The sequence below is a fragment of the Chiloscyllium plagiosum genome, chromosome 1, assembly GCF_004010195.1.
Source record: "Chiloscyllium plagiosum isolate BGI_BamShark_2017 chromosome 1, ASM401019v2, whole genome shotgun sequence".
Lineage (NCBI taxonomy): Eukaryota > Metazoa > Chordata > Chondrichthyes > Orectolobiformes > Hemiscylliidae > Chiloscyllium > Chiloscyllium plagiosum.
This window is the reverse complement of record NC_057710.1, coordinates 152,663,844-152,685,955: the sequence shown is the minus strand read 5'-3', so window position 1 is coordinate 152,685,955 and position 22,112 is coordinate 152,663,844. Positions and strand designations below refer to the sequence as shown.

The 22,112-nt window shown below is 41.2% G+C and overlaps 1 protein-coding gene across 6 annotated transcripts in view; it reads right to left on the bottom strand.

Annotated features, from left to right (window-relative positions):
- The window catches only part of dclk2a (doublecortin-like kinase 2a), a 323,983-nt gene that overhangs the window by 11,179 nt on the left and 290,692 nt on the right, over positions 1-22,112 (bottom strand). For all 6 annotated transcript variants that reach the window (XM_043699555.1, XM_043699584.1, XM_043699574.1 and 3 more), the window contains 4 exons: positions 22,018-22,095; positions 19,663-19,759; positions 7,184-7,264; positions 3,878-3,991 (listed from right to left, as the gene is read on the bottom strand). In XM_043699555.1, coding sequence (XP_043555490.1) covers positions 3,878-3,991; positions 7,184-7,264; positions 19,663-19,759; positions 22,018-22,095 — 370 coding nt within the window. The remainder of the gene's footprint in view (positions 1-3,877; positions 3,992-7,183; positions 7,265-19,662; positions 19,760-22,017; positions 22,096-22,112) is intronic.

The following is a 22,112-nucleotide window of genomic DNA, read 5'->3' as shown; positions in this document are numbered from 1 at the left end:
CCAGATGAAATATAAACCAGAATCCTGAGAGACATAAGGAAGATACTAATGGAGTCATAAGCCTGGTGCCAGAGGACTAATTGAAACGCCAGTGGATTGTCCTAAATTGTTCATGATTTTAGAGAGCCGGGGCAACCTCTAAATTGTCAACACAATCGGGCCAAGTTTATTTTACATGAAAGGACTGGACTGGCTGGGCCCGTATCTACTGAAGTTTATAAAGATGAAAAGCGATCTTTCATGAAAAAGATCAACTATGAGGCAACTGGGGATGAAGTGGATGTGAAGATGATGGTTCCCTTTTGGGGGGGTGGGAGGGTGGGAGGAGGGTTGACTAGAACTAGGGATTAGTTTAAAATAAGGGGTATCCCATTAAAGACAAAGATGAAGAAAATTGTTTTTATCTGTGAGGGATATTAGTCTGTGGAATTCTCTTGCCCTGAGCGTAGCAGAGGCAGGGTCATCCAATATTTTTTAATGTTTTCTTTAACAGGGGAATGAAAGGTTATGGGTTTGGGTTGGGGTTGGAGGGGAAAGCAGGAAAGTAGAGCCACAGTGATCGTCCATGATTTTGTGAACTGACCAAACACGCTCAAGGGGCAAAATGGCGTGTTACTGCTCCAAATTCACATGTGTCATTGTACGTCTAAGAGTGACAGCATGGCGTCTATAGCAAGATTCCCTCTCAGCTGCTGGTCAGCATTCCCAGCACTGACTTCTGGTTTTGGAAGTGACTGCAGTGCATGGACCTTGGAGAAGGAAACAATGTTAGAGGGAACACTGGACAGCAGTGGCCTGCAGTATTGATGCAGAAGCAAGAAAGCACTCCTACTCCTCTGGCTCGACATGACCTGTCAGTTTCCAGGACAATCTACAGGAGTCCCTTTGGGACAATTGATTACATGACTTGTAAAAAGCGAAAAGAGTCAGCGCTTGTGAAATAACTAGTATTAGGAGGTTTTCCCAGAATGGGCACTGGGTACTTGCTCCAACATTAAATTGAGGCCTAGGCTTATTTCAGGAAGGTGGCATGTAATATAGTTGGGTGGTGGTTTGACTCCAGATGCATGAGCCATTGCTCATTTAAAGTTATCAGTTGTGTCGTTTTCCACAGAGAAAGGCCGTTTGGCCCATCAAATGGATGCTGGTCATAAGCAAGCAATTAACTGTTTTAAATCCCATTTTCCATCACTTGGCCCATTGCCTTGCATGCCTAGTGCAGATCGAAATATTCCTTAAATGCTATGAGGGTTTCTGCTTCCAGCAGTCTTACAGGCAGAGAGTCTAGATTCCCATCACCCTCCAGGTGAAAAATGTTTTCCTCATATCCCAGCGAAACCTCTGTAGCTTACCCTGTACTTTTGAACAATTTATGCTTTTTGCCTCTTCTGAATATCAGATATTGGGCCCCATCTTCATAGGGAGAGAATTCCAATGTACAACAACCAAAACATCTTACATTTGTACAGTATCTTGTAAAGATGCTTCACAGGAACAATGTAAAACAAAGTATGACACTGTGACACATAGAGAAATATTAACGCCCGCTGATCAAAAGCTTTTCACAAATGATAGATTAGATTAGATTAGATTACATTACAGTGTGGAAACAGGCCCTTCGGCCCAACAAGTCCACACCGACACGCAACCCACCCATACCCCTACATTTACCCTTTACCTAACACTATGGGCAATTTAGTATGGCCAATTCACCTGACCTGCACATCTTTGGACTGTGGGAGGAAACCGGAGCACCCGGAGGAAACCCACGCAGACACGGGGAGAACGTGCAAACTCCACACAGTGAGGCGGGAATTGAACCCGGGTCTCTGGCGCTGTAAGGCAGCAGTGCTAACCACTGTGCCACCGTGCCGCCCCAATAGGTTGAAAGGAGGATCTTAAACGATGGAAGTGAGAGAGGAGGAGTGTATCAGGACCAAATGTCAGAATTCATGGCCTTGGTAGCTGAGGCATATCCAACAATGGTGGAGGATTCAAATCACAGCAATTAAAAAGGCCAGAATTATATGTATGCAGCAATTTTAAATGTTTGTGGGGTTTGAGGACACATGTGTGTGATATATATTTCAGTTGTAGATGAGGTGACTGCTACTTATATACTTTTTGGCAGAGTCATTGGATAATGTCAGGAGTAGGAACTCTGGCCAATATGTTTTCCTGAAATTGTTTGTGCATGTAGAGCTATTAGTTATTCTCCATTGGTCCTCGGCACATTCGGCCTGAGAGGAGCTAGTTTTATGGCCTTATTTCATTTCCTGACACACAAGTAATTGCAACATTATGACAAAGGGAATTATGCAATTTTATTTTTTTAAATCAACAACACAATTTGGTATGGGAGATAATTCCATCTCATTCCCAAAAAAAGGGAATGGCAGATGTCAGACCATAGTGCCCTTTGGTTGTTATCATTGCCAGTTCTAGTCGGTCACTAAATTGTCAGAAATCACAACTGCCGTTGGTGGGATGTATTTTCTGACTGAAACTGTCCCCGCATGAACACTTCGCTGCTTGCAGTAACTGAGCAGTTTCCAACAGTGACTTTATGGTGGGGAATCAACAGGGAGCCGATCCAAAAGGTATGTGCAGAACCGGCCTCAATTCAATCTCACGTTGCAAGTGGGTGAATCTTATTGCTGACAGAACAAAGCCAAAATGTACACTTCTTAAAAACTCATTTAGGAGGTAACTATGTACTGCCGTGCCATCCCTGGGGTAAAATATCAGTCGTTAGGCTGAATCCAGAATCGAACCGATTTAGATACTATTAATTTTAAAATGTTGTTTCTTATGCTGCCACTAAAACACAGAAAATGGAAGTGGACATACCTAATGGATAGTTTTCTTTTAACTCCAACCTGATACATTCAACAATTTTATCTGGAATACAGCTTACTCAACACACATGGCCCACCTTTACTCAACTACGTCCATTAGAGCTCTGAACATTTCCTTCAGTTCCTGAAATCTTTCAGAAATAATATTAACGTAAACTGTCCAAGTTGTAACCAGAACACTGAAGGGATTGAAATGTCACCTTTTCCCTCCTTATCCAACTTTACAATCCACTTATTTCAAGGCAAGAAGCTGGAAGGGGAAAAGAGAAATGGAGGATGATGGGGGAAATGGAAGGGAAGAAAGGAGAGTTAAAGAAGAGGAAGAGGACTGAATTCTTGAGAATTTACATTGCAGAGACAAGTCATTTGACCTGTTCTGTCTTGGTGGTTATGCCCCACATAAGCCTCCTTCTGACCTACCTCTCCTAAACTCAAGTATAAATCCTTCTACAAGTCCCTTGAAGGGGAGGGGTCAAAAGGAGAGAGATGAGAAACTGGGCATGCAGAAGGAAGAAAGAAAAGGTGAGAAAAGAGCCAGAGATGGAAAATGGAAAAAAAAACATGAAGATTAGAAAGGAGGAATAAGAAAAAGATGGAAACAAATGAAAATAGAGAAAACAAATAAGGAAGGGAAGAGACAAAAATACAGAATTTTCATTCCACCAACAAATGTTATTTGCCTTTTCATTTCTTCCTCTGGCCGGACATTTTCTCCTTCTGAGCGTAGTTTCTAGAGTTTATCCTTGATGTCAAGTCTCGAGTATTGTTAATCAAGAGGCAGCTTTTGCACTAAGGACACATTATTCGTTCCCCTAATAGACTTAATGTGGGAAATCACAGGCATCAATTTGGACCTCAACAATCTGAGGTGCAGCATGCACCGACAGCCTTTGATCAAGACACTGTTTAGGAGGATGGACGTGAAGAAAATGTTAGTCACACTGCTGAAACACGTGAAGTTTTAAGTTGGAGGTTTTCCTTAATTGATAAGAGATTTATATTTGCATTGTCCAACTCACCATTATAACACTGACACCAGCAGGACTGTTGCTCTGCTTTGTCACAGGGTTAAAGTGCTTTCTCAATTTTCCAGTTACAGCTACCTGCATGTCTCGCTCTTGTGCTGTATCATCCTGCAGGAAGGAAGCAGAAACAGATAAAATCTCCCAGAGCATCTGCTAATATAACTGGTGATAGACAGAGTAGCAGCAGTCTATATATTTGAGCAAAACATTACACTCAATATGCTGCTTCTAAACAGCAGCATTGTCATCAGTGAGAGGATAATACAAAGCATGCTGAACAAGACCTATACTATTCAAAGATCTGTATAATAATGATCTTAATCCCACATTATCATAATAGGCACTCAGAAAATAATCATATTAAAAATAAAGAATAATTTTGACTTTGAACAGTACAGTTGCAGTTCGGAGACCCCTGGTTAACTTTCCCCAAACAATAACATATCTCTTCTAACCACTACTTCCTCTCTACTTCCCAACTAGTTTCCTATCAAAGCACGACTGATGATTCTACCCTATCCCCTGAAAACAAGCAAAGTTAACCCTGTCTGCTGATAACCACTTTTTAAATTCACAGCCTAACTATCATTTTGCTACATTAACATATATTGGCAATTATGACATTTTAAGTTTCCAAATTTACAGATATTTTTGGACAAATTAACCCAGCGAGCTTTTGCACAGAGTTACAAATTTTTTTAATAATGGTGATGGCAGTTTTCAAGGCCAAATAACTACAAGCGATTTATCAGATTTTACAGCTCAAATGCCATTTAATTTTGACTAAAGTCTTCCCCTTGCAGTGACCCGGCTTAACCATTCAGACCATCTTTATCTCCTGAGACAAAGTGCTGGCAATATGGAAGTTACATCCAAGCACTTCAGTCTGATGTAGAAGATCCAGTCTAGGCATTAAAAAAAGGTTCAGAAAATGATTTTTTAAATATAAATTGCTTCTTAAAGCACTCATAGGCAAAGTTTGTGTGAAATTTGAGGGAGATAAAAAAAATTACATTACAAAGCATATCAGTTTATTAGAAAATGTTTTGGAAAAGAATAAATTGAACAGCAACTAACTTACCAGCCTAACGATATTGTTATTTGAATTTGGGATTATTTTGAAATAAAAAAAATTCTGGCACAATTTAGCAGTTTACTTTTGAGAAAATAAAATGCTATCTAAAGTACAGAAGTACTTCTACCTTGTATAATTTCTGTGAAAATATTGTATTTGACAGTTGAGTTCTTGAGTGAAACAGAACATAACTAAAGGTTGTCCCAATTCAACTTCAGGTCAGAGATAGGAAAGGAAATGGAAAGAATTGACTTGGGTAATTTAATTAAATCAATCTGTGTTTAGTGTGTGTCCCTGAGAAGGGACTAAATAAAACTAGTAACTTAATATTTTTCTGTTGAACATGTTCACCTTTCCACGTGGACATTTCTTTAGAAAGAATTCACACTTGGTAACCCAGTCACTACCTGAAAGTTTTCGACCAGGCATAAGATAAGCATAAAGCTTTGGACAGACACACCTTCTGAAATTTTGGTAAGATCTTCATGAAATTCAAGAACATGTTTCATGATATTGTGATACCAGTGTGATTGTGAAAATGTGACTTGTTACACGTGAAGTAACTAATGTGGAAGTGCACGTGAGGCTGGACTAAAGGACAGATCCCAGATACGCTCAGCTACTCAATAGGCAATGTGACTTGTGATGATTAATGGGGCTAGATGAGTGAGAAAACATTTTAAAATCATCAACCCTGCAGAGAAAATGAGTTCAAGACCACAGGATAGCAATAGTCAAAGAGAGTAAAATTAATGTGGATTTGACTGGGACAGTTGAAGGTTAATGATAAATAATACTTGATAAGAATTATATACATGATGGACACAGATGACGGGAAAGCCAGAGGATCATTTAAATCTGTGCATAATTTGTTACTTTAAAATAACTAGACGTTAACAACAGTCCTGCAAAAAATTGGTTCTCAAGCAGGGGAAAGCTGTAAGAAATTGGTATCTAGCAACCTCATAAAACCTTAAAAACTTTTTTTTTACTTTAGCAATCTTATTAAGAAAGTTTACAAAGTCAGCTTGCTATCTGAAAAAAAGTACTGGGTATGCCTACTGTCTGTGTCAAGGGCATATCTCTAGCCCAGGAATTCCTGATGAAGGTGATTACGTGACCCATATGCAAGCAAATTATCGGAGTAAATAGTTAAAAAGACTTGAGAGAGAAAAGAATCACTTTGGGCAAGCAAGAGGATATTCAAAGTGATCAATACTGGCTTCAATCCTTGTTGGTAGGGGCAGCTCAGGAAGGAACTTCCTCCCCACCATCCGATTTGCCCAGCGCTAACCCTGTCAGCTCGAAGGATAGAGAACAAACAAAAACAAGGCTGCAAACAGAGCAGAAAAGAGAATGCCAAGAAAAATGTTCTCAGCTGTCACTGGCTGTATGTGTCTCCTGATTATTCATCTTATAATCGCCTTAATAAATGACATAAAAATTGTAAACTTGACCTGCTTTTTTGGGTATTTTTTGACTCCTGTACTTTAGGACTTGCACCAGGAGTGCTGTAAATCTCACCTCCTGTTCCTTTCAGGCTGACTTGTGAACATGGATCAAGCTCAGTATTGTCTCTCGTGATTACAATGAAGCAATGACTCAAGAAGCAGTTCCTGTTTATTATTACCAAATCTGACTCGTTTCCAGCTGTGTTTTCCCGGTTTTTGGGTGAAGTTGATAGGAGTAACATATTAAACTTGCTTTTCTGTCCTTACATACTCTCCTGATCTTTTCATAGGGAATACTATTGTCTCCTTATATTAATTTGACAGTTATATAGAGTACTCTTAAGTATCAGCTACAGTTTTTCACATTAGAGACGCTTAATTAAAGCAGATCATTTCATAACTTTCTATTTCTTAAACTTCCAACTTTTAGGGTCTGATCATGGAAACAACTTTCCCTAATACAAACAAGGGATGTCAAATGCTGCAAAATTATGTTTCATTTCTGTGGAGTTGATTTTTCTAACCCCTATATACCCTGAATATTACATCTTTTACCATCCTCTTGATCAAGCCATGTATCTAATATTCCCTCCTTCCACAAATCACACATTTCAAGATCTTATTTAAAATGAATCAGTTATAATTTGATTTTGAGTTCAACAATTCAATGACGCCCTTGCGGTAACCACTCCCACCGCCCACATTTCTAATTCAGTGTAGCCTTTTCAGACACATATCTTTCTTTCTCTCTCTCCATATAATTGTGATACTCACAGCCACCCATGGATGAGTCAGAACCTTCTCAGCTGTGAACCGAGCTTCAATGTTCACCTGCAACATTCGGCTAATCAGTTCCTGCAAAGAAATTACACACTGAAGCCAGAGATATTAAGTGTCAAGAACACAGATTCAAAGGGCAGAATAACCCCTTCCCTGAAAGGGTTGAGGGTGGTGACAAGAAGGGAAAACAATTGGGTGGGTTTTCCCTGATGAGAGACTCAGTTGATGGGGTGGTGAGAAGGAAGTAAGTTCTGAGTGAGATGGTTCTTCAGGGACTAACTAACAACTATAAGTGGTCAATTATTAGCCACTGAAGGGCCTCAACTCTTCACTGCCCGATAAAGTGAGATAGGTGGCTAGTTACCCGCCTGAGAAACCAGAGCAAATGGCTTACTGTTTTCTTAGGTTTGCCTAACTGGAGGAATAGAGAATGTGACCTCCGACTCTGTGACAAGAAAATAAGAAACACTTACCTTGTCACTGGTGGAACCTGAGGAGTAGGCCTAGACTGGTGGCCATTTGACCTTTGACACCTGGCAGCTTCTGGACACCTGGCAGCTTCTGGACACCTGGGGCCCCAGAATCAAGGCTTGTGACAGGCCAAGGAACACCTCTAGCTCAGCTATCAGCTGTTCACAAGTTGACTCGCACATTGCTAGAGCACTTTGGGAGGGTTTAAACTAGTTTGGCAGGAGGATGGGAACCAGAGCTACAGATCAGAGGAGAGGATAGTTGTTGAATGGGCAGAAATAGAATGCAGAGTCTGTCAGGAAGGATACACAATTGATAGGGCAAAGGGGTAAGTTAACGTATGTCTGTTTCAGTGCAAGGAGTGTCAGAAATAGGAGTGATAAACTTAGAGCATGGATCAGTACTTGGAACTACAACATTGTGGCCATAATGGAGATATGGATTTCACAGGGGCAAGAATGGTTGCTGGGTCTTCCAGGATTTAGATCATTTAACAAGAACCGCGGGGGGGGGGGGGGGAAGGGGGGTAAAAGAGGAGGGGGAGTAGCATTGTTAATTAGAGAGTGTATCATAGCTGCAGAAAAGGAGGTTGTTGAGGAGGGTTTGTCTACTGAGTCAGTGTGGGTGGAAGTCAGTAACAGGAAAGGAGCAGTCACTTTATTGGGTGTTTTCTAATGTGCTTCCCTCCCCACTCCGGCCAATCCAAGAGAGATAGAGGAACAAATTGGATAGCAGATCTTGGAAAGGTGCAGATGTAACAGAGTTGTTGTTATGGGTGATTTCAACTTCCCCAGTATTAATTGGAACCTCCTTTGTGCAGATGTTCTGGACAGAGCCAGTTTTGTCAGGTGCATCCAGGAAGGATTCCTGACTCAATATGTAGACAGGCTGACTGGGGGAAGCCGTATTTGGTGCTAGGCAACGAGCCAGGCCAGGTGTCAGATCTCTTGGTGGGAGAGCATTTCGATGACAATGACCACAACTGCTTCACCTTTACTATAGCCATGGAGAGGGACAGGAACAGACAGTATGGGGTAATATTTAATTGGGTTGGGGAAATTATACTGCTATTAGACAGGAGCTGTGGAGTATAAAGTGGGAACAATTGCTCTGTGGAAAATGCACAACTGAAATGTGGAGGCTGTTTAAAGAGCATTTGTTGCTCGTCTTGGATAACTTTGTCTCACTGAGACAGGCAAGAAATGGTAAGATGAAGGAGCCTTGGATGACAAGAGGAAGAAGGAAGCTTACTTCCTTAAGGTTAAGGAAGGAAGGAACTGGCACCGCATTAGAGGATTATAGGGTAGCTAGGAAAGAACTCAAAAGTGGACTGAGGAGAGCGAGGAAGGGGCACGAAAAAGCTTAGCAGGCAGGAAAACCCAAACATGTTCTAAAACTTACGTGAGGAATAAGAGAATGATCAGAGAGAGGGTAGGGCCGATAGTGGAGGGAACTTGTGCCTGGAGTCTGAAGAGGGAGGGAAGGCCCTAAATGAGTTTTTTTCTTTCAGTATTCACTAGAGAGAGGCACCTTGTTGATAGTGAGAACACCGTGGATCAGGTTTATACGCTTCGACATTGATATTAAGAAAGTGGATGTGCTGGAAACTCTGGGAAGCATCAAGACAGATACGTCCTCAGGGCTGGACCCAATATATCCAAGGTTACTATGGGAAGTGAGGAATGAGAGTGCTGCACCTCTGGTGATAATTTTTGCATCCTCACTCTCCGCAGGAGTAGTAGCAGATGATTGGAGGGAGGCGAGGGTTGTTCCTGTGTTCAAGAAAGGGATTAGGGAAATCCCTGGGAATTACAAACCAGTCAGTCTCATGTCTATGGCAAGCAGTACACTGGAAAGGATTCTGAGAGAGAGGATTTCTGACTATTTAGAAAAACATAGTTTGATTAAAGATGGTCAGCATGGCTTTGTGAGGGGCAGGTCATGCTTCACAAGTCTTACTGAATTCTTTGAGGATGTGACGAGACAAGTTGCTGAAGGATGAGCAGTGGATTACAGTAAGGCACTTGATAAGTTTCCCCATGGTAGGCTCATTCAGAAAGTCAGGAGGTATGGGTTACTGGGAGGTTTGGCTGTTTGGATACAGAACTGACTGGCCAAAAGATGACAGCAAGTGGCAGTAGATGGAAAGTATTCTGCTAGTGTTGTCTCACATGGATTTGTTCTTGGGCTCTGCTCTTTGTCGTTTTTATAAATGACTTGGACAAAGAAGTAGAGGGGTGGGTTAGTAAGTTTGCCAATGATACAAAGGTCAGTGGTTTTATAGATAGTGTCGAGGGCTGTTGCAGGCTACAACAAGACATTGACAGGATGCAGAGCTGGGCTGAGACATGGCTGATGGAGGTCAACCTGGATAAATGCAAAGTGATTCAGTTTGGAAGATCAAATTTGAATGCTGAATACAGGTTAAAGACAGGAGTCTTGGTAGTGTGGAGGAACAGCGAGATATTGGGGCCCACGTACATAGATCCCTCAAAGCTGTCACTCAAGTTGATCGGTTTGTTAAGAAGGAATATGGTGTTTTGGCTGTCATTAACAGGGGGACTGAGTTTAAGAGCTGCGGGGTTATGCTGCAGTTCTGTAAAATCCTGGTTAGACTATACTTGGAATATTGTGTCCAGTTCTGGTTGCCTCATTATAGGAAGGCTGTAGATACTTTGGAAAGGGCGCAGAGGAGATTTATCAGGATGCTGCCTGGATTGGAGGGCTTGGCTTATGAGGAGAGGTTGAGTGAGCTAGAGCTTTTCACACTGGAGAGAAGGAAGAGAGGTGACTTGATAGAGGTGTACAAGGTAATGAGAGGTATAGATAGAGGAGATAGCCAGAGAATTTTCCTCAAGGCTGAAATGGCTGTCACAAAGGTGATTGGAGGAAGGTATAGGGGAGATGTCAGAGACAGGTCCTTTACACAAAGAGTGGTGGGTGTGTGGAATGCACTGTCAGTGATGGTACTGGAGTCAGAGACATTAGGGACATTTAAGCAACTGCTGGACAAGCACATGGACAGCAGTAAATTGAGGCTTGTGTAGGTTAGGTTGGTCTTAGATAAAGATAAATGCTCAGCACAACATCGTGGGCCAAAGGGCCTGTACTGTGCTGTACTGTTCTATGTTCTATGATAAACTGAGATATTCCAGCAGTGGGGGCAGGCATGTTAGTGACATAGGAGAACCATATTTTGGAAATGGAAATATTGCACCAAATTTATGCCCAAATAACCATTTGTAGTTTCTGAATCATTTTGCCAGAGTACTGATTATTTTTTCATCAATCAGAAGATGTCATTGCGTCTCTTCCCTACTCCCATTCTGAACGAGATGTGGCTGTCTTGTGTTTTGTATTTCTGCCACAAAGTCAGAAGAACACTCATACACACATGCAAACCTTACAAATACTGACCACCTATTTCAAAATATCCTAAAACCTCAAAAGCAGTTCTGTGATGTGCAGTAATACTAAAATTGCAGCTCACATCAGAGATAATAAATCCATCAGAGCCTCCAATCATTTTTCAAGTCTTTACTGTTCTCTGACACAAAACGACACCCATCAGTCTCCTGAGAGCATGCCATTACTGTCAACCTCCAATCTGTCACTCTCCATCGATATTGCCAGTCGTCCTTCATCCAAACTTCATAATCTCCCATTCACACCATTAATTAATTAACAAAACTGATCCTCCCAATTAACAAACCAATCTCTCCCATTAATACTGCAACCTTTTTATTGACACTGTGAATCCCAACTACCCCATTAACACTCCCAGCCCCATCTCTCAAAAACACGGCCTACCAACGTTCCCTCTAAGCTCTACGCGTGCGCAGCTGTTCCAACATTCCATACCTGGCAATTGGCATCGGCTTGCCCATAGCAACAATGACTCTCTGGTTGCCCAGAAGTCACTGCCACATGTGGACCATAGCAGCCTGCGCAATGGGATAGGACATTAGAGGGAATGGTGCTGCCAACATCCTCAATGAGCACCGCTAATCCTATAGAAACTGCACCAGTGAGAAAGAAAAGGAAATACTAGCTGCCCATTCTAATCTTCATTTCCCAGCACCTGGCTGTAGCAGGGTGCAGCACGTCAGTTGCAGATCCAGGATCCTTTTATTAAAGAGTTCAGGATTTTTGCCTCCACCATCAATGAGGGCAGTGAATTTCACACACCCACCATCCTCCGGGTGACCCTAAGACTATAAGAAATAGGAATATATCATTTGGCCCCTCCAGCTTGCTCTCCCATTCAATAGGATGACTACTGTTTACTCAGTCCTCATTCTTATGTCTACTCTCTTGGGTTTTCCCCATAACAACCGGTTCTCTCCTTTATCAAGAATCTAACCATGTCTGTCTTAAATGTATGCAGGATCTCTGCCCCCACAGCTCTGTGATTCACAACCCTCAGAGAGAAAAAAAAATCCTCCTCATCTCAATCTTAATTCCTTGATTCGGACACTGTGCCCTCTGGTCCTAGGTTTCCTATGAAAGGTTACATCCTCTCAGCATTTACTCTGTCAAGTCCCTTAACAGTCCTGTATATTTCAATGAGATCACCTGTTTAGCCTTTGCTCATAAGACAGTCCTCCATACCAGGGATCATCCTAGCCAACCTTCTCTGAACTACCTTATCTTTCCTTAAGTTAAGGGACTAAAACTGCTCACAATATTCCAGATGTGGTTTCACCAGTACCTTGTTCAATTGCAGAGGTCACATGACAACCAGGTTGTAGTCCAACAGATTTATTTGAAATCACAAGCTTTCGGAATGCTGCTCCTTTGTCAGGTGAAGTGGAGGGAAGGGCACAGAATTATAGGTGGAGAGATAATGGCAAGATAACTCCAGGTAATTAAGAGTGTCAACAGATGAGTACAAATAATGTCAGTGGAGTGTCGACAAGTTGAATAACAAGTGAAGGGATGACCTACAAACCAATTAATTAAGGCAGAGAGATAATTACAAAAGTTCAAAAATAAGACGGTGCTAGAGACAAACCAAATGGCTGGATGACATAATAGATATCAGAGTCATATGACGAAGGTCTAACCAAAGTAATAAGTAATTCAAAACTGTCCAAACTAATTAGAGATAATAACAAGTTATCAAGGTGATGGTGTCAAAACAGAACAGTAAGGAAGATTTTACACAGAACAGTGTGGTGGGGTTACATGTAGTTCAGTTTTACAAACACAGAAGTGTGGTGGGTTTACATGTAGTTCAGTTTTACAAACACAGAACAGTGCGGTGGGGTTACATGTAGTTCAGTTTTACAAACACAGAACAGTGTGGTGGGGTTACATGTAGTTCAGTTTTACAAACACAGAACAGTGTGGTGGGGTTACATGTAGTTCAGTTTTGCTTAAATTTTAAATAAATGAAAATAAATTCACCAGGTTAACAAAAATTAAGATGAAAACTGAAGTACCAGAAGATTCAAGTTATTTTGGTATAATCTTCATTCTTTGCTGTAGATGTGTGCAACCTTCACTGGGAGTCAAACAGGTGATTGAAGGAAACAGTATTCACTTAGAGGAACATTTATTCCTCCTTCATTGTTAAAGGGATTTTCTTTTTGGTGCAGAAACTTCAGCTCAGTTGTGTTAATATTAGAAAACACTTTATTTCTTTGCTTTTGTAAATAATGTATGTAGTGTTCTATTTTTGAGGTTGAAACAATATTTGAAAACTTTTTAAAAACAATTTGAGGTACATTTTATATAGGTTTTGAGTTGATAAAAACCACTGACATTTCCACTGGCTTGAAGTTCAAAAGTAAACAAAAAACAAAAACAAAACTTGTGTTTGTAAAATCTTCCTTACTGTTCTGTTGTGATACCATCACCTTGATAACTTGTTATTATCTCTCTATCTTAATTAGTTTGTTGAAGTTTGGATTATTTGTACCTTTGGTTAGATACTCATCATGTCACTCACAGACACCCTTCCTGCTTTTCCAGCCATTTGGTTTGTCTCTAGCACCATCTTATTTTTGATGATTTTATAATGATCTCTCTGCTTTAATTAATCAGTTCGTAGGTCAGCCCTTCACTTGTTATCCAGCCTGTCGACACTCCATTTATACTCATCAGCTGGCATTCCTAAATACCTGGAATTATCTTGCCATTATCCCTCTGCTTATATATTCTGTGCCTGTGCACTTCCCTCCACTTCAGCTGACAAAAGAGTAGAGCTCTGAAAGATTGTGATTTCAAATAAACCTGTTGGATTATAACCTGGTACTGTGTGACTTCTGACTTTGTCCACCCCAGTCCAACACCAGCACCTCCATATCACTGTACAACTGCATTAAGACTCCCCTACTGTTTATACTCTGACCGCCTTGAAATGAGGGCCAACATTCCATGAGCCTTCCTGATTACCTTGTGCACCTGTGTGCCTGCTTTCTGTGTTTCATGCACAAAAATACCCGAAGTGCCTTTGTTTTGCAGCTTTCTACAATTTTTCTCCATTTAAATAATATTCTGTACTTGTGTTCTCTCTTCCGAAATGAACAACTTCACGTGTTCCTGGATTAGTCCCTTTGCCAACTTTCAGCCCATTACTTAACCTATCAAGATCACTCTGCAAGCTATCTGTAATCCTCTCACAACTTGCCTTTCCATCTATTTCATGTCATCTGCAAATTTAACTATAGTACATTTACTTAGAGTCATAGAGATGTACAGCATGGAAACAGACCCTTTAGTCCAACCCGTCCATGCCGACCAGATATCCCAACCCAATCTAGTCCCACCTGCCAGCACCTGGCCCATATCCCTCCAAACCCTTCCTATTCATATACCCATCTGAATGCCTCTTAAATGTTGCAATTGTACCAGCCTCCACCACATCCTCTGGCAGCTCATTCCATACACGTACCACCCTCTGTGTGAAAAAGTTGCCCCTTAGGTCCCTTTTATATCTTTCCCCTCTCACCCTAAACCTATGCCTTCTAGTTCTGGACTCCCCTACCCCAGGGACAAGACTTTGTCTATTTACCCTATCCATGCCCCTCATGATTCTGTAAACGTCTATAAGGTCACCCCTCATACTCCGACGTTCCAGGGAAAACAGCCCCAGCCTGTTCAGCCTCTCCCTATAGCTCAAATCCTCCAATCCTGGTAACATCCTTGTTGCTTAATATATATTGTGAACAGTTGTCATTAATATATATTGTAAACAGTTGTGGTTTTAACACTGATCCCCCGTGGAACCCCACAGGTTACAGGTTAAGAAAGAACCCCTTATCCACACTTGCTGATTCCTGCCTACCAGCCTATTTTCTATCCAAGTCAATATACTACTTCCAACATTATGGGCTCTTATGAGTTGATCTTTTGTGAGGTGCCTTGTCCAATGCGTTCTGGATGTTCAAATACAACATATTTGTTGGTTCCCTTCTATCCACTCTGATCGAGACTTGCTCGAAAAACTCTAATAAATTAGTCAGACATGATTGCTCTTTCATGAAGCTGTAGTGACTCTGCTCAATTAGATTATGAATTTCCAAGTATTCTGTTATTATGTCTTAACAAATGATCCAGCATTTTTGCAACAACAGACATGAGGCTAATTGCCTATAGTTACCCACTTTTCTCCTCCCTCCCTTTTTCAATAGGTCACATTGGCAGTTTTCCAATCTCTGGTACTTTGCCATAATCCAAGGATTTTTGAAAATTACAACCAACACATCCAACATATATATCCTTCTGGAGTTGACAGCTAGCCTCTTCACGATCAACCACCCAGACAATTTTTTCCGTCATCTGCAAACATTCCAATCTTACTCCCCATGTTTAAGTCCAAATTATTCATTTATACCACAAATAGCAAGGGACCTAACACTGAGACCTGTGGAACCTGTTTTCCATTGACAAAATCATCCATCGACCATGAGCCTTTGTTTCCTGTCACTAAACCAATTACAGATTCACTACAAAATAAGAGGATATGGCAGCATTACAAGGTATCCGTTTGGAAAATGATACCCAGAGTATACAAACATCGAAAAAAAATCACCTTCTCTAGTGCAACTAGGGATGGCAATAAATGCTGTCCAGCCCGTGATGCCCAAGTCCCAGGAGTGAATTTATAAAAAGGTCAAAAAGGGAAATTATGGTCAATAAGGCAAAATTAATGGCTCCTGAATGTGCATAATACATGTATTTTGTTACAAATACTAACAGCATAAACATAGGCTAACATATGATCTTATAGTCATTTCAGAGACATGGTTGTAAGGAGATCAAAACTGGAAATTAACTATTCAGGGACATGTGACTCAAAAGGCCAGGCAAGAAGGAAGGGTGGTAGGATAACATTGTTGGTATGGGAAAGAATAAGTACAATAGCAAGAAATGATCTTGGATCAGAAGATAGAGAATCGTTTAGGTGGAAGTAAGAGATAAAGAAATAACTGCGCTCAGCTTAAATAAGGGTGATTACAAAGGAATGAGGCAGAGCTGCCTGGAGTGGAATGGGAAAGGAATGTATTACAAAAGAAGGTTGAGGAACAATAGCAGACATTTAGGAAAATAGTCATGGCTCACAACAAAGATATATTCCAGTGAGGAAGAGAATTCTACTTAGGGGATAAGCCAACACTCAGTTAACCAGGAAAGCTAAGGATAGCATTGAAATGAATGAAACATATACAGTGCGGCAGAGGATTGGGCAAGTTTTAAAGCACCAAGTGACCAAAAAATAATAAAAAAAAGAAAATAAACTCAGAGTAAACTTGCAAGTAATATCAAGGTGGACAGCAAGAGTTTCGTTAAATATATAAAAAGGAAGAGAGAAACTAAAGTGAACACAGGCTCCTTACAGCATGAAGCTGGGGAAATAATAATGGAGAATGAGGAAATGGCAGAGGAGTTGTCACAGTCATCACAGTAGAGAACACCATAGCATTCCAAAATTATTCCATGATCAAGGGCAAAAGGAGGGGCAATAAATACAATATCTATCACTAGAAAATAGTTGCTACAGAAAAAGCGGTTAAAATCTGACAAGCCCCTGGACCTGACGGGATGCACCCTAGGACATAAAAGAAAGTAACAATAGAGATAATGGATTGCTGATAGTGATCGTCCGGGTATCTGAGTCATTCTGTATATTAAAGGCTGAGATAGACAGATTTTTAATCAGTAGGTGAATCAAGGATTATGGGGAAAGGCAGGAAATGGGAACTGATTAGCAGATCAGTCATGATCACATTGAATGACGGAGCAGATTTGATCAGCTGGATGGCCTAGTTCTGCACCTTACGGTCAACTCACCATATTTCCCTGTATTGCATGGTTTAATCTTTCTGGCCCAGTCTGCCATGTGGGACCTTGCGAAATGCTCTACTGCACTAAGATGCAGGGGGACAACTTCCACTGCACCACCCTCATCAATCCGTTTTGTTATTGGCTCAAAAGATTCAAACATGTTAATGAGACACAACCTTCCCTTAACAAAATCATACTGATTTTCCCTGATTAATGTTTCAGAATAAAGGGGTGCTAATTTACGACTGAGATAAGGAAAAATTTCTCCTCCTGGAGGGTTGAGTATCTTTGTAACTCCTTGTCACAAGAGCTGAGGGGACAGAATCCTTGTGTATATATAAGGCTGAGGTAGACTGATTCTTGATCATTGGTGGGAAAAGGCAGGAAAATGGGCATTAGGAATTTTGGATCAGCCATGACCCTACTGAATGGCAGATCAGACTTGAAGGGCTGAAAGGCCATATAGTTTCACCTATGCTTTTCTGAATGATAGTTTATTCTGTCTCTCAGAACTGATTGTAATAATTTTCCCACCATCAAAATAAAATTGACTGGCTGATAATTGTGTCTTAGCTCTTCCACCTTTTTAAGCAATGGTACAATATTTGTAGACATCCAGTCCTTTGGTACCTCACCTGTAATCCCATTAACAGTGCCAACCTCCCCCATTAACAATTATAATCTCTCCCCCAATAACACTGCCAACCTCCCCCATTTACATATTCCCAAACCCTCTATTTACACTCCTACTCTTCATCTCCTTTGTTAATATACTCCCTCTCCCCTGCCATCTTGCCAAACTTTCTTTAACATGCCAATAAACATTTTTCCCCATTAACACTCATAATCCCAAACTGACTAAGCCCTTTTTCTACTGTGTTCAATCTCCTTTCTTTCTCATCACACTTTAAGATTGTCCAATTCGTACCCTTGTTTCACTCAGCAATCTCTTTCCTTTCCCCTCTGATCATATACATTCCATGCTTTCTTTTTAAATTACTCCACCCACTTTCCCTCTCTCTAATTTATCATTCACAACTCCTACTGTTGTTCTGGATATGGGGAGTTTGTAATGTATCATTTCACAAAGCTTTCACAAGAATTTCCATTCACCATGTGTAACAGAACTCCCAACATAAAAGGAGATATAGAATCATAAAAAGATTACAGCACAGAAGGAGTTTGCTATGAAGTATTCCTGCTAGCCCTCTTCAGGAGTAACATGCCCAAAGCCATCCCCTTGCTCTTCCCCCAGAGCTATGCAAGGGGGTGGCTTTGGGCATGTTACTCCTGAAGAGGGCTAGCAGGAATACTTCATAGCAAACAAACTCCTTCTGTGCTGTAATCTTTTTATGATTCTATAACGCCTTTTCTGTTGGGAGTTCTGTTACACATGGTGAATGGAAATTCTTGTGAAAGCTTTGCAATGCCTTTCTCCTCATGTTTTTGTCCCATTCCCTCTTGAAAATCAGAAAATGAATCCTCCTCCAACACAATCTCATACTGTCCTTCCCTGATCATAACCTTGCGCCGCACAAAAACACATTTCCCTCATTTTTGTCTTTAATTCTTTGCCATTCACCCTATATTGGCGTAGTCTGCTTCTCAACTGCTAAAATAGTATAAATCGTCAATAGTACAGTACAAAACATACCATAATAAATAACTGCACTAATGGAAATAAAGGTTGGAAAGCTTTGCGAGGCTAAAGGAAAATAGGACTGAAGTCATGAATGAGTTTTGAGAAGATTTGTAGCTCAGGTTGAGGTTCTGGATGTAGGTTTGCTCGCTGAGCTGGAAGGTTCATTTTCAGACGTTTCGTTATCCTATTAGGTAACATCTTCAGTGGGCCTCCGGGCGAAGCACTGCTGATAATTTCTGCTTTCTATTTATATGTTGGGGTTTCTTTGGGTTGGTGATGTCATTTCCTGTGGTGATGTCATTTCCTGTGTTTTTCTCAGGGGGCGGTAGATGGAGTCTAACTCGATGTGTTTGTTGATAGAGTTCCAGTTGGAATGTCATGCACGATAATTCTTAGAAGCATGGCATTCTAACTGGAACTCAATCAACAAACACATCGAATTAGACTCCATCTACCACCCCCTGAGAAAAAGAACAGGAAATGACATCATCAACCCAAAGAAACCCAAGCATATAAATAGAAAGTAGGAATCATGAACAGTGCTGCGCCTGGAGGCCACTGAAGATGTTAGCTAGTAGGGTGATGAAATGTCTGGAAATGAAACTTCCAGCTCAGCGAGCAAACCTACATCCAGAACTGAAGTCATTAAGTCAGATTTTTGTTTTGTGTAAACATGGCTGCAAAGAGGTAACTTTGTAATAAATGGGACTGGGACATGATGAATTTGCTTCATTTTTCAGCACAGTAATAAGTAGTGCATGACAGAGTGGTGCTCCTTGCTCTGATTGCATTACTCCTGTTACGGTTTCAACAGGCATGAGTAACCCAGAGGGAAAAAAGTGCAGTCAAAAGCCAACAATACTTGGACATGAACCCACTGGTTATACCATAACTCCATCTGAGGCATTCAAGATGAAGAGGACCAGTATATTTCATTCACAAGTTTTATCATTTCTTTTCCTTCTGTGAAATGTTTGCCAAACAGTTGTTAATGAAGGTAATCCCCCTTTAAAATTCTGCTGTAACTCTATCATTCCTGGCTCTAAATAACTCAGAACTCTGTACATACTTTCGCAGAGCTGGTGATACTGTCCCAGTAAGGAGAGGGGAATTCCAGTCGTCCAACAAGAATCTGGTCAAACAAGTCTTCCTGGACATTGTTCTCACTAGAGAAACACAAAAATAGAGTTATTACAGTAGAATGTGGAAATGACTTAGAATCAATCCAGTTAATGTACCTGTTTCTGGATTCTTGAAACTCTCAGTAAATACAGAAAAATAATTTTAGCTATAGGAGATGGTTTCTTGTGTCCATGAACAGATAGATGAAATGTGTCAAATACACTGTTGAGAGTGTGGTGCTGGAAAAGCACAGCAGGTCAGGCAGCGTCCAAGGAGCAGGAGAATCAACGTTTTGGGCAAAAGCCCTTCATCAGCAATCGGGCTTTTGCCCAAAACGTCGGTTCTCCAGCTCCTCAGATTCTGCCTCGCCTGCTGTGCTTTTCCAGCACCACACTCTCAACTCTAATCTCCAGCATCTGCAGTCCTCACTTTCAGCAAATAGACTGTCGTCAGGGCTTTTAACCTGCAAACTAACCAGTTCTGTCAGCTATACGGAAATTGTCAATGTGTCTTCTGAATAGAGTTTTCAGGGAAAATGAATGTAACAGCTCAATCCTAAGGTTTAGCCAGCGTTCTGTGGCACAAACAATGGTGAATTGATTAGTGCACACCATTAATAAAGCAGTAATTTTGGTGTCTGAATGTGTGGAGTTAAATGTGGGAAACAGGAAGATGTACAATGTTCCCTGTTCCTCCACAAGTTGCACTCGTCTGGTACGTTGCTAAGGAACCAGTTGCAGCATGATAAAGTTTACTTACAAACAATGTCTCTGACATTGAAAATTAACTTTTAATTGTTCAGAGTTACAGTTTTTTCAGATTTTAATTACTCTTGGAGATTTAATAAAAACCACCTTTTAATTTTATCTTTGTTGTTTCTCTCCGCTCTTTTTACATGATTTAACATTGAATTAAATATTTCAGTTTAAACTTGCTGTTTAGACCTAAATGCCTCAGGAAGAATTCTTTAATCTGATCAGTTGAAGACACATCCCAATTGTATGGCCCATCCCTACTGGTCCCAAATTCCTATACAGAGAAACCTTGATTATCCGAATATCAATTATCCGAATATCGGATTATCTGAAGGGGATCTCAAGGTCCCGATAGTAACATTACATCAAAGAGCTATTTCAATCCTGATCATGACATTTGTTCACAGGTACAATGATTAAAAGCGAACTCAGCTCACTGAAATGCTTCTGAGAACAATCCTGGACCGTCCAGGCACCATCTCTAAATGTATAGAGGTTTACAAAATTATGAGGGGCATGGATAGGGTAAATAGGCAAAGTCTTTTCCCTGGGGTCGGGGGAGTCCAGAACTAGAGGGCATAGGTTTAGGGTGAGAGGGGAAAGATATAAAAGAGACCTATGGGGCAATTGTTTCACACAGAGGGTGGTACATGTATGGAATGAGCTGTCGGAGGAAGTGGTGAAGGCTGGTACAATTACAACATTTAAAAGGCATTTGGATGGGTATATGAATAGGAAGGGTTTGGAGGGATATGGGCCGGGTGCTGGCAGGTGGGACTAGATTGGGTTGGGATATCTGGTCGGCATGGACAGGTTAGACTGAAGGGTCGGTTTCCATGTTGTACATCTCTATGACTCTACGACTCCTCTGCCACCGTCTCTCTCTCTCCCTGGAGTTCTACAGAGGGGTATACCCTAAACCCCCCTTCCCCAGATAATCTCTCCAACATTGTCCTGTACAGGGCAGAGGTGGAACTTGTCAAAAAGTCGAAATAAAAGGGTGTGTGTGCATTTGTGTGTGTACGTGCGTGCTATTTGGAGACTCACACCCCAAAGGCAGCAGCAATTTTACTGCTGATGATGTCCAGTCCAGCTGCCTGGCGAGGTGCAGTGGGGTATCAGATCGGGTTGGGGGTGGGTGGGGGGGCCGTATTTGACGGGGTTGTGGGGCGGACAGGCGCGGGGTGGGTGGCCTGCTGCCCAGGAAAGAATAAAGATGTTCTTGAGCATCTCTGTTCCATTAATTGCTGCCACGTTAACAACGGTATTTAAACTCAGCAGGAGCTGGTAACGTGGGAATACTGAATTTTCACAACCTCCACGTGTACTTTTGTATCTCCAGTTTTTGTTCTTAGAACCTGCAATGAACTTGGAACTTTGGCAGCTTTTAGAGTAGCAGTTTACTTCTAGTTAGTTAATGTCCTGTCACCAAATGCAAGAGCACATGTTCTTCGCACGAGCTGCATACTCTCAGAATAAACGGGCTTGTTTGTACTAGGATAGGAAAGAAGACAATTCCTAACTTTGAGAAGTTTGAAGCAGATTACCTGCGGAATGGGGGGAAGCCACACAGGAGGATGTATGTAATGACTCCTGCTGCCCAAATGTCAACTTTTAATCCATATCTGTAAAAATAATTAAT